We start from the raw sequence: 12,936 nt of genomic DNA, 5'->3' as shown, positions 1-12,936 counted from the left end.
GAACTTACAGAGATCTGCCTGCCTCTGCCTCCCAAGTTCTGGGATTAAAGGAGTGTGCCACCATGCCTGGCAGGATACTATTTTTATTAAAATTTAAAGTGACATCTGTTTGTTTGGTCTTTTTTTTTTCCCTTTTTGAGACAGGGTCCCCCTGTAGCCCCAGCTGACCTGGAACACATTATGGAGACCAGGCTGGCCTCCATCTCACAGAGATCCACCTGCCTTTGCCTCCCGAGTACTGAGATTAAGGGCCTAAAATTATGTCTTTTGAAGCATGAAGTTGTTGTATGCATATGTGTGATGTATGCATACACAGACACGTACATCTATGTGGGCATAGCCACATAGGTCCTTTCTTTTTTTCTTGTTTGGAGACAATTTCTTGCTAGGTATACCCAGACTTGCCTCAGACTCATGATCTTCCCTCCTCAGCCTCCTGAGTGCTGAGATTAGAGGTGTGCACCACCATAATATGTCTTGTTTTTGTGATCTTGATTGGACGTTCTTCTGTGTTTTTCATATTGCTAGTTCTAACCTCTTTGAAATTGACTTTATTTTCCTGTATATTCCCAAGAACAAATCTTGTTCCATCTTTTCACATAGACGACCAGTTGCCCCAGCCCTTCTTAATTGAGTGGCTTGTTATTTGCTTGCTAGTTTAAAAAAAAAGTCTTATTTTGTTTTATGTGTATGAGTGTTTGCCTATAATGTATGTAAATGTACCCATTCATGAAATGTGTGTAGAGGCCAGAAGAGGCTGCCATATCCCCTAGAACTAGTTATGCATAGTTGCTAGTCACCATTTGGGTGCTGAGAACTGAACTCAGGTCCTCTGGGAACTGTATCCTGACTCTGTACAGCAAACTGGTACACATACACGAACTGAGCTCTAGGTCCTCCAGCCTACTCCACTGCACCTTTGGTCAAGACTATGCCATTTTCATTTTTCTTTGTTATTTGTCTGCAGTGAGTATGATATCTATGGGTTTAGGACAGTTCCTGATGATGATGAGGAAGAAAAGTTGGTCGCCAAGGTCCGAGCGTTGGACCTAAAGACTCTGTACCTCACAGAAAACCAGGAAGTTTCCACTGGGGTCAAGTGGGAAAACTATTTTGCTAGCACAATGAACAGAGAGATGGTGTGTTCTCCAGAGCTGAAAAACCTGATCCGAGCAGGCATTCCCCATGAACACCGCTCCAAGGTATGGAAGTGGTGCGTGGACCGTCACACCAGGAAGTTCAAGGACAGCACTGAGCCGGGCTACTTCCAGACCTTGCTTCAGAAGGCTCTGGAGAAACAGAACCCAGCCTCCAAGCAAATCGAGCTGGACCTGCTACGGACTCTGCCCAACAACAAACATTATTCCTGCCCCACCTCAGAGGGCATCCAGAAGCTACGCAGCGTCCTTCTCGCCTTCTCCTGGCGAAATCCAGATATCGGCTACTGCCAGGGCCTGAACAGGTGGGTATCAGACTATATCCATCCGCCAGTTAGAGAATGTCCAGGCACTGGGCAGTACCTGGCCAGTCCCTTCCTGCCTGGCTAAGAAAAGGCTGTATTTTAAAGGAAAGAAGGGATGACAGCAAGAAAGTTTTTTTGGTCTTTTTGAGACAGGGTCTCCTTGTAGCCCCAGCTGTCCTGGAACTCACTATGTAGACCAGGCTAGCCTTGAACTCACAGAGATCCGCCTGCCTCTGCCTCCTGAGTGCTGGGATTAAAGGTGTGTGCCACCATACCTGGCTGCAAAAAAGTTTTTTTAAGATAGAATTTCCCAGTTCTAGAATAACTCAGGGAAGTAACATGCTTTCAGAAAATATGAGCACAGAAGTTGGCTGGAGATGTATTTCAGTGGTTAAGTGTGTTCTTGGCACAAATGAGGCCCTGGTTCAATCCCCAAGACCAGAACTAATAAGCACCAAAGTCAGATTCACTTGAAACAGCTTGGGGTCCCATTTTTTCCTTCCTTGCTTTTCTCTTCACACTTGGGTTTTAATCATAAGAATCTGATTGCATTAGTTGATAATTCATAGAGCAAAAACTTGTGTTACTTGTTTATTATAGGATCCTAAACAATTTCACAGTTTATTAAAACTTGGCCCTTGAAGGATGACCTAAACTTTTTTTTTTCTATTAAATTTGTTCTTAGACAATTTTACACTGTACACAATGCATGCCAACCACTCTCATCCCCCTCATCCTCTGCCATCTCCTTACCATCCCTGTTCATTCCCCCTCCTCCCCACAGATCTATTGCTCTCTTATGTGCATGTCTATTGGTTTTTGTTTTGTGACCCACTAAGCTGACTCTTATAGGTCTTGAACCTTTCCTTACTTCCATAAGCAGAGAACACTCAGGACTCTCACCTTTTGTTAATGATCCAGGCTTGTCATCCAGGCTTTGCTGGGCCAGGTTGAAGCCTTAGGAGTCTCAAGATCTGCTGCCCACCAAGCTCCTCCCAGCACTAGGCATTGGATGATACACTTTCTGTTATTTCTGCTTTCTACTGTCATAGTAGTTTGTGTTCCTTTCTAGGTAGGGATGGTAGGTGACCAAGGGCTGTTAGAAAATAAAAGTGAAGATGCACGTAAGCCAAGTGCATGAGCTTGAATTTAGAATGTTGGCATTGAGTCTGGCTGCTCAGATGCCTTTTGCTCCTAACCTATGCAAAGTGCTGACCTCTGGGTAAACCGTGTCTAAAAGGAGAGTATTGAAGGAGGAAAGGTTTAAAACAGGATTGCTACCTGATTAAGACCCACAGGAAGCCAGATGGCCATTAGGAAGCTATGACCTCTGTGGCTGTGAGGAAGGGTGGGCTCTCTCTGACCTTGGAAGATTAACAAGAACTTCAGCTGCTCCTAGCCAGTCTCTGTCACAAACAAAACAAAATGCCCTTCGTAAAGCAGACTCGGTTTTACTTAAAGCCACAATTCATGTTATATACTTAATTCAAAACTTGCTAGAAGCCAAAAACCTCTGAGTCCAGGGGATCCTGGGTGAGGACTTGCCTGTTGGGGTTCAGTTGTGTTCCACTTGCCCGGCATTGTCTTGGAAACAGTTCTACACATGAGTGATCTTCCTGGTATTCAGAGCTCTCTGTCTTGTTCCCATGTTTATTATGTATGCCTCTGAATTTTAACTGGTCAGAGTACTTGGTGCATGTCCATGCCTTCTGAGTACCTAGATCTTTTGTAGAACTGGAGCTTTTTCTTGATGATCCAGGCCTTTGATCTTCAGCATCATTTCATTTAAGTGATATCTTGACAGTGTTTCTGTTAAACTCTTCACCTCTTTTCCTGGCATCCTGAGGTGCTGGGCGTTTGGTTTCTGCACTTTCAGGAACTTTCTCTGTTTCTGCCCTCCATTGTCACCTTTCCTCTCCATCCTTTTATAACTGGGGTCATTCCCTTGTCACCTAACCCAGGTCCTTTTTTATTTTTTCAAATCTGAAATTTATTTATTCCTTTATTAAGGAATCAGGAGAAGAGCAAATTCTGAAAAAGGGCATTTTTTGTTGTTTTTTTCCTATGAGTGACACACAAATAAGCTTTGTGTTTTAGGCAGAGTTTCCTAGATTTCAGCTAAGTAGAGAGGGGCCTTCCTCTCAGCTCTGTCCCAGTTCTGGGGATGGAACCTAGGATGTCACGTGTGCTAAGTAAGCACTTTGCCAGTGAGCACACCCACAGCACCTACCCTTTCTTATAATGCTGGGGATTGGACTCCAAGGCCAGAAGCATACAAGGCAAACTCTATACCACTGAGCTACATCCCCAGTACTTCCCTCCCTTTCCACACACACCTTTATTTTAAATTTTGAAGCAGGGTCTTGCCAACTTGCCCAAGCATGACTTTTAACTAGTGATCTTCCTGCCTCAGCCTCCTGAGTAATTGGGATTAGCTATGCTCTACTGTGCTGGCAGCAATTTTTGATTATGACAACATGGAGACAGTTAGAGCCAAGTTTCTGTTATGAATGACACAGAAGTTGGTACATGTGGGCCTCTTTCCCACCCCATGTGCACACCTGGATAAGGCTGTCAGTGGGGTTCTTTCTCCAGTGTGGAAGCTTATGAAATCAGACTGTTTTTAAACTACCTTATACTCTGTTACTTACATTCACATTTTTTGAAACTAAAGGATCGATTAGAACTTATTAAGCAATGAACCCAAAGAACTAGCTACCTTATCAAAATTAAAGTAAGGCCAGTGGGGCTGGAGAGATGGCTCAGTGGTTAAGAGCACTGGTTGCTTTTGCAGAGGGCAGGGGTTTTGGTTCCCAGCACCCACATGGCAGCTAACAGCCATCTGTTAGTTCCAGGGGACCTGGTGCCCTCTTCTGGCCTCTGTAGGCATTGTACAACACAGATACACTTACATGCAGGCAAAACACTCAAACACATAAAAATAAAAAATAAATAAAATTTTAAGATAATAATAAAGGCATATAAAAGATAATAATTAAGTCCAGCCTGGTTTACAAAGTGAGTTCTAGGCTAGCTAGGGTATAGGGGGACCCTGTTACAAAACAAAATAATAACAATAAATAAGGCTGATCCTGGCCTCTGGGCATTGCATGCACAATTATACTTAACATACATGCAGGCAAAAGACTCATACACATAAAAATAAAAAATTAATTAATTAAATTTTTTAAAGTTATAAAAACAAGGCTGATCATATGGAAGCAATGTCACTGGGAAATAATTTCAACTTTGAACAAAAGTCAACTGACAGGATCAGAGGAGTGTGACTTTGCTTCTCAAATTTTAGAAGATTCCTCACTTGGCTGGGAATACTTACTCATTTTTCATTATTAGAGAACTAGAAATCACATGGTCCATGAGAGAAATGGCTTCAGCAGACATCTGGGTGACGACAGGCCCAAGGCCAGCACTGACTTTTCTCCCCATTTGCTTGTAGGTTGGTGGCAGTGGCCCTTCTTTACTTAGAACAAGAAGATGCTTTCTGGTGTTTGGTTACCATTGTGGAAGTCTTCATGCCCCGAGACTATTACACTAAGACTCTTTTAGGATCTCAGGTACTTTCCTTTAAATTTTTAAAAATTTATTTTTCTTTTATGTGTATGAGTGTATTGCCTGCATGTATGTAAGCGTACCCATATCATGCAATGCCTGCAGAGGTAAGAAGAGGGCATCAGATCCCCTGGAACTGGAATTACGGATGGTTGTTAGCTGCCATTTGGGTGCTGGGAATCAAACCCAGTTCCTCTGTAAGAACAGCCAGTGTCCCTAATCACTGAGCTATCTTTCCAACCCCAGGATCCCAGGCACTTTTTAAAATACTGTGTCTTGGTTACCAGCTTGGAGAATTACAGCTGTCACTTGAGTTAACCCCATTGGGGAGGCTTTGTACATAACCTCAACAACTGGTTTCTGCAGGCAACAGAGCCCAACTCAGAGTCTGGTATGTTAGGTTGGGTCTGCCAGGATACAGATGTCAGGTGGGAGGAGATGTGTCGCTGGGGGGAAAAAGGCTACTGAGGAAGCTGGGAGAGCCTCCAGCCAGGGAAAGGAAGGAGAGTTGGGCAGAGGTTGTGGCTGTTAGAGAGAGGTACACCAGGAGTAGTTCCTCAGTGCCCTGCCCTGCCACTGGCTGGCTTCTGAGAACAGACAGTGATGGACCTTGAGGAGCAGCAGTAGGATTGGCAGTCACCTCTTCTATCAGGGGATCTGAGTGGCACATGTCTCATTTCACACCTGGATCCTAACACCAGGGGCCAGGGTAGGGTGATGTGGACTAGAAGAAGCCCTAGCATCTGTCTCCTCCTGGGTGTATGTCATGCCTTGTATCTCTGGGCATCTCTCTCCACGGGCTGGGGCTGTCCCACTTTGTTGGCTGCTGTTTGGGCCCTTTCTCTGCTTCTGGTCTGCCTCACAGGCTCCTCCTGTCTCAGCCACTGCCATGATTGCTCCATAGTTGCTTCTCCGGGTTCATAGCAAACCTGGCATGCCTTCTGTCGCCAGAGTTCTCTCTGGGTCTCTTGCACTATCAGGCAAACCATATAACATATCTTTATGTACATTTATTATTATCATGGCGGGGGAGGGGAGTGACTTACAAAGAAACGAACACCCAGTGTCTAGCTCCACACTCAGCTCTGTGCTGAGGCTCAGAGCCGGCCATACCAGATCGGTCCTGTGGCATGCCCATAGTCACTGCTGGCTTTTGCCCATGCCTCAGGGGCCACCAGTCTTGCCCCCGGCCCATAAATGCCCTGTAAATGCGGTGAGGCTAGGCCATCTCTTCTCCATGTCCACCTCTCCTGGCTCCTGTCCCAAGATGAGCCAAAGCCCCTCCTTCTGCTGCTAACTCTCCGCAGTCAACTCTTCGCAGCAGGCCCTACCCCTTAGAGGAACCAGGACCCCTGGGGAACACACCTGCCCATACAGCATCTCCTCTCTCTTTTTGTTCCACTTAGGCCACCCTACAGGCTGGTGAGCGGTTCCCACCTCGTATGTTGCTGCTAGACACAGTGCACCCTGAAATGGTAGATTATCTGTGTTGGGGTGCCCTCAACTATAACACCATTCCCTGCTCATCTGGAAAGCTCTAGGTCAGTCCTAGCACACATAGCCTCCCCTTTACTCTGCTGTCTCGCCAGGATAGCTGATAAGGCTGCTTTGATTCCCAACACTCCTGTGATGGTTATCAAACTGGATTGCCCTTGCCTATCTACCTATCCTCCAGTTAGTCAGTGGTACCTTCAGGGCCACAGCTTTGTCTTCTTAGGATGCCCAAAGCTCTGCAAAGTAAATGTCAGAGCCTACAAGAGCTACTGTTTGACCAAGAAAAGGGAACTGGCATTTAGTGAGCCCTGGCCTCATACCAGTAGCTAAGTCCTTTTAGGTAGAGGCCTTATCCCATTTGACTCAGCAGATATGGAGGGTCAGAATTACTGAACAAGATGCAGCTGCCTGCAAGTTGTCCTCTGATCTCCATGAATGCACCATGGTGCATGCACATACACCCCACACCCCAAAATAAATGTCTAAAAGGGGGGCTGGTCAGATGGCTCAGTAGGTAAGGTGCTCCTTGCAAGCCTAAGGACCTGAGTTCGATCCCTGGAACCCAAATGAGGTAAGAACCGAACCGACTCCCACAAGTTGTCTCCTGACTTCCACCCATATGCATGCCATGGGGTACCTCCACACATACACATACATATGCACACAAATAAATGTAATTTTAAAAAATGTTTCTTTTGTTTTTTTTGTTTTCGGTCTTTTTGAGACAGGGTCTCCCTGTAGCCCCAGCTATCCTGGAACTCACAGAGATCCGCCTGCCTCTGCCTCCCAAGTGCTGGGATTAAAGGTGTGCACCACCACTCCCAGCAAAAAACTGTTATTTTAAGTGCAGCTGCCAAGGGGTGAAGCTGCAATTTGGACTGGATGTTGGCAGCCCTATATCTAAGCTTGCCCCCCTCTTTCCATCTACAGTCAGCTGGAGCATGGCAAGAAACTGAGCTCTGGCCTTCCCTCAGATGCCAAATCCAGGTCCCCATCCCGGCGTCGTGGCTATCCATGGATGCCAGGAGAAGCTTGCCTTGTCTCCTTGCTATCACTTTACTTGCTGATTATCCATAAACTGTTGCTCTGTTACATGAGTTTGTAAGCTAGGAAGGAGGTGGATAGCAATGGGATGAGGCAGTGATCTCAGTCAGATGGGATTTTTAAAAGTTAGTAAATAAGCTATATATGCCTAGCCCCTGAAAACTAATAGCACCAAAGGCTCCAATTAAAAATCTCAGTGTTTTGGGGGCTTGGTTCCCAGTACCCACATGGTGGCTAACAACCATCTGCAACCCCAGTTCCAAGGGATCTGACACCCTCTTCTGACCTCCATGGACATTGTATGACAAGGGTGCATTTACATACATGTAGGCAATACAGTCATACAAATAAAATAAAAATAATAAAAATTTAAAAAATCTCTTGTGTTTTGGAATAAGAAAAACAAAAGCATTGCTATCTCTGGTTGTGGTGTCTTTCCTGTTGTTTTTTTACCCTGATGTTTGGTGCCTGTTTTCATCCCTCAGCAGATGTATATAGCATAGACATTCTGCACCTTATTGTTGGGTAAGACTGCTCCTAAAATGGGGGCTGGTTTAGGTGTGTCATCAGCTGCAGTGCTGGCTTTGCCAGAGCCCCAAGCCCAATGGCCACTGTTGCTGTAGCCAGACTGCTCACCAGCTTTCCCATTCTTACCGTCCTTGAAGTACACGCTATGTGCCAGGACCTCACCAGGCACTGCAGACACAGAGATGAATGACACAGTTATCCCATGTCCTCCAGTGCTCAGTGGAGGAAGGGAGGAAATAGAGGCCTGGGTAAGCATTCCCTGGCAGCCTGCACCATGCCCACACTTCTGCCAGTCCCTCAGCAGCCTCAAGTGAGGCGCTGTCTGCCACCCAGTTAGAAAAGATATATACACAGATCTCCACTTGAGGGCCAGGTGGATAGCCCATCATTACAGATGACACCCCACCCCCAAGGCTAAATCCTGTATCATCACTCAGTCTTATGGCCAGCTGTCCACATCTCATTATTTTTATAACTTCTTCAAGGCAATACCTGGTCCCCATCGCCAGGGCCTTGAAGTGTTAGCAAATGTGTCATCACTTGAGTGTGGAAGGATAAAGTAACCAACGGAAAGTACATAATCTGACAACCCAGGGATGGTGCTCACAGGGGCAGGGCTTCTAGGTGATTGACACCAGGCAGGCCTGGCTTGACTGCCTAAAGCACACCGTGGGACAGTTTGGCAGCTTTGGAGATAGCTGTCAGTAGTTTACCACTTACCTAGGTTTGACAAGGGCAGGCAGGCATAGGTGGGGTGAGACAGGGCTTTACAGCCTTTTATTTCAGCTAATTTGTATCTTTGATTTTGTCTCCTGTTACGTGTTTTCAGTCTGTAATTACTGTTTTTGTGTCCTTTGTCCACTCTACTGTGCATTTATAACTTTTTAGAATCATCTTTATGTGTAAAAATATGCACAGTGTTTTAGCTATTTGTTCATTTATTTTTGGATTTTGAGACAGGGTCTTGCAGTGTAGCTCTGGCTACCCTAGAACTGCAGATCCTCCCAAGTACAATGATTATAGATATAGACCACCATAAGTGACAGTTTTTAACTTGCCTTTTAAATTTTTTTTTATTATTTTTTAAAAATTTGGGGGGGGGGGTTTTGAGACAGGGTCTCCCTCTAGCCCCAGCTGGCCTGGATTTGCTATGGAGACCAGGCTGGCCTCGAACTCCCAGAGATCCGCCTGCCTCTGCCTCCCGAGCGCTGGGATTAAAGGCTTGCGCCACCACGCCCGGCTATTTTTTAATATTTATTATTTTTATTTTATGTGTATGAATGTATTGCCTGCATGTATGTGAGTGCACCCGTGTCCTGCAGTGCTGCCGAGTTCAGAAGAGGGCTTCAGATTCCCCTGGAACTGGAGTTAAGGACAGTTCGTAGCCACCATGTGGATGCTGGGAATCAAACCCGGGTCCTCGGCAAGAGCAGTCAGTGGTCTCAACCACTGAGCCATTTTTCCAGACCTTCCTTTTAAATTTTTAAATTTCAATCAGGGGTTCCTACTTGAACTTACTTAACTGTGCTTTCTAAAACAAAAGCAGTGGGCATGGTGGTGCACGCCTTTAATCCCAGCACTTGGGAGGCAGAGGCAGGCGGATCTTTGTGAGTTTGAGGCCAACCTGGTCTACATAGTAAGTTCTAGGACAGCTGGTGCTACGGGGAGACCCTGTCTCAAAAAAAGACAAAAAAAAAATTTTTTTTTAATGGTTTCTATTTAAAGGAAAACAAAACTTCCAACAAACAGTTGACTTTTTTTTTGGTCTTTTTGAGACAGGGTCCCCCTGTAGCCCCGGCTGTCCTGGAACTCACTATGTAGACCAGGCTGGCCTTGAACTCACAGAAATCCGCCTGCCTCTGCCCTAGTGCTGGGATTTAAAGGTGTGTGCCACCATGCCCAGCAATAGTTGACTTTTTAAAAGTTTTGAATTGCTCTTAAGAATAACATTTTGTAATGTTATTTTATCATTCAACTAGACTGTTTCTAGTTAGTGTTCCAGTAATCCCAATAATGCTTGCAACCTGCTGTTCTCACTCTACTGGGGTGCAGTTGAAAGTTTTGCAGCTGTGTCAGGAGCATACTTGCTGTAGATACATTCACCATATGAGCACCTTAAGTGTCTGCATGCCGTCAAGTTGCTCTCCAAGGTGGTCATCTGGATGACTTCCGATCAGCAGTGCCCAAAAAGGTGTCCCGCCCCACAGTTTCGGCATGCCCACTCCACAGCCTTCATCCACCATGGCCTTTGTCCTCCAGAGGCTGACTTGGCCCATTGTGCCTTTGCAGCCTGCTCCCTCTTTACCTTGTTCTCAACATTCTGCCACTCACCTGTAGTGGCTCCTGCTGCCTCTGCCTGGGATCTCCTGGTAGAGGTGCCCTGGACCCCAGCAGTTGTAGTCTTCCCACGCCACCCTTACTCCTGTGCTCTGCCCTGCCACTGCCCTTTCCTTCCCCTATTCTGAGCACCTTACCTCTCACCAAAGGCAAGGTACATCCCATAGCAGTTCCCTTCAGGAAGTTTTGAAATCTAGCGTGCCCTCCTCCGTCTATTGTCCTTTGGGTCCCATTTTCATCAGTTTGGCCAAGGGCCATAGCAGGGCCTATAGCTGGGCCTCTTGGGCAGCACACCTTTCTGCCCAGTCTGGCTTCCTGTTGCAGCTAGAAGGATGGACCTAAAGAGCAGGTCCAGCTGTGTTAGCCTCCTGCTGAAGGCCTTGAGGATTAGGCCCAGCTGTGTTAGCCTCCTGCTGAAGGCCTTGAGGATGAGGCCCAGCTGTGTTATCCTCCTGCTGAAGGCCTTGAAGAATAGGCCCAGCTGTGTTATCCTCCTGCTGAAGGCCTTGAGGAATAGAGCTGTGTTATCCTCCTGCTGAAGGCCTTGAGGAATAGGCCCAGCTGTGTTAGCTTCCTGCTGAAGGCCTTGAGGATTAGGCCCAGCTGTGTTAGCTTCCTGCTGAAGGCCTTGAGGAACTTCACCTTCCCTCTCTGCTGTGTTTTCTAACTGGGGGTGGAGATAGGGTTTCGTAGATTGATTTAACTTTGTGAGTCAAGTGAAACTGAGTCCCACTGTGTGAACTTAAACATTGTTTTGTGAGACTTTTGTTTCTGTTTTGCACATACACACAGTTGAAGTCAGGTGTTTTGTGGGGGATACACACAAAGCAGGTAGAGCCCCTTGTGGCAGAGTCACCTTACTGGCTTCCCAACCCTCATCCTAGAAGCCTGAGCCCTGGCCATCTGTGCTGTTGATATCTTCTAGGGTCACTGGGACCTGCCCACAGTTATGCTAGTCCCTGTGTCCAACTGCCCTACTCATCTTACATCCTGGAGGTCATCCTTAAACCTTATTCGGCCTTTTGCCCAGCTATAGCTACCTGTGGCTTGTCTGTCTTGTTAATAGTTTATGTATCTCTTAATTCTCTCTAAAGTGCAGTATATAAGAGAGATGTCATTAACTGTCTTCCAGATGAGGCACAGAACTGTTTAGAATGTCATTTGTAGATGTGCGAGTGCAATAAGTGCTAGAGATGAGATCCACAGAGGTTTTTCCACTTCTAGAGTTCTTGCTACCCACCCTGCTCCATAGGGCCTGCTAAATATTCATTGCATGGGCATAGATGGTAATATTATATTTACTCTTGGTTCAAGACTCGTCCTGCCACATGCACCTGTCCAAGATTCAGGCTTATTATGACCCTTTGGGTCCCCACCATCTGTATTCACAGGTGGGTTAGCAAGGCTGACATCCTGTCCGCTCTTTGCAGCAGCCTGCTCTCCCCTGAGATACTGAGTGCAGGTACTGGTTTCAGGCTACAGACCCCACTCCCACCCCCACTTCTCCATGCCCTACGGAGAATGTGCCACTTAGCAGTCCCAAGGGGTTTGAAGTCAGCTGTCCCTGGGCCACAGAGCAATCTGGCTCTGTGACGAGCCCTAAGGCATACATTTGAATCAGCTGTGTTGCTGCAGGTTCCACTGTTTGTCTCAGCTTGGGCATCTGTTCTGATTAGCTTGTCTGTGCCACGGCAGACCCCAGACCCTTCTCCCCTTCGTTCCTGCTCCAGGTGGATCAGCGGGTGTTCAGAGACCTCCTGAGTGAGAAGCTGCCTCGACTGCATGCCCACTTTGAACAGTACAAAGTGGACTACACCCTCATCACCTTCAACTGGTTTCTGGTGGTGTTTGTGGACAGTGTCGTCAGTGACATCCTTTTTAAAATATGGGATTCTTTCCTTTATGAGGGACCAAAGGTGAGTGTGCGCAGCTTCTCTCAGATACACACACTTGACAGACTGTGACAGGCAGCGTCAGTGGTGGCAGAGTGGCTGGTTCACCTGGAACCTGTGAGGTTACCGCAGTATCAAAATGATTTTGGTATGTTGTGTTGCTGCAGGCCTTGGGAAACAGCAGTCATTTGCTTATCCATCAAAAACTTCACTGTGAGGGCTGGAGAGATGGCTCAGTGGTTAAGAGCACTTGCTGCTGCTCTTCAGAGGACCTGGATTCTGTTCCCCGAACCCATGTGGTGCTAACAACCATTAGTAACTCCAGTTCCAAGGGATGATATTCTTGTCTGGCCTCCATGGCAGTTGCATGCATGGATACACTTAAATACGTGCAGGCAGAACACTCGTACACATTAAATATTTCAGTGTGGTGGCACATAGAGAAACCCTGTCTTGATAAAATAGCAGAACACTCAAATCTGGGTCTCATTAGCTTAATGGTAGAACAGTTTGTTTTCTCTCTGTCTCCCTCCCTCCCTCCTTCCCCCCTTCCTTCTTCCCTTTCTCTCTCTCTCTCTCTCTCTCTCTCTCTCTCTTTTTCTCTCTCTC

General features: G+C 46.5%; 1 protein-coding gene across 2 annotated transcripts in view; it reads left to right on the top strand.

Annotated features, from left to right (window-relative positions):
- The window catches only part of Tbc1d2b (TBC1 domain family member 2B), a 104,182-nt gene that overhangs the window by 81,267 nt on the left and 9,979 nt on the right, over positions 1-12,936 (top strand). For both annotated transcript variants that reach the window (XM_029558803.1, XM_008823394.3), the window contains exons 9-11: positions 968-1,462; positions 4,920-5,037; positions 12,166-12,351. In XM_029558803.1, the coding sequence (XP_029414663.1) occupies positions 968-1,462; positions 4,920-5,037; positions 12,166-12,351 (799 nt within the window). The remainder of the gene's footprint in view (positions 1-967; positions 1,463-4,919; positions 5,038-12,165; positions 12,352-12,936) is intronic.

This window comes from Nannospalax galili, unplaced genomic scaffold, assembly GCF_000622305.1.
Source record: "Nannospalax galili isolate Female #2095 unplaced genomic scaffold, S.galili_v1.0 scaffold28, whole genome shotgun sequence".
NCBI lineage: Eukaryota > Metazoa > Chordata > Mammalia > Rodentia > Spalacidae > Nannospalax > Nannospalax galili.
This window is presented reverse-complemented; position numbering and strand designations above follow the sequence as displayed.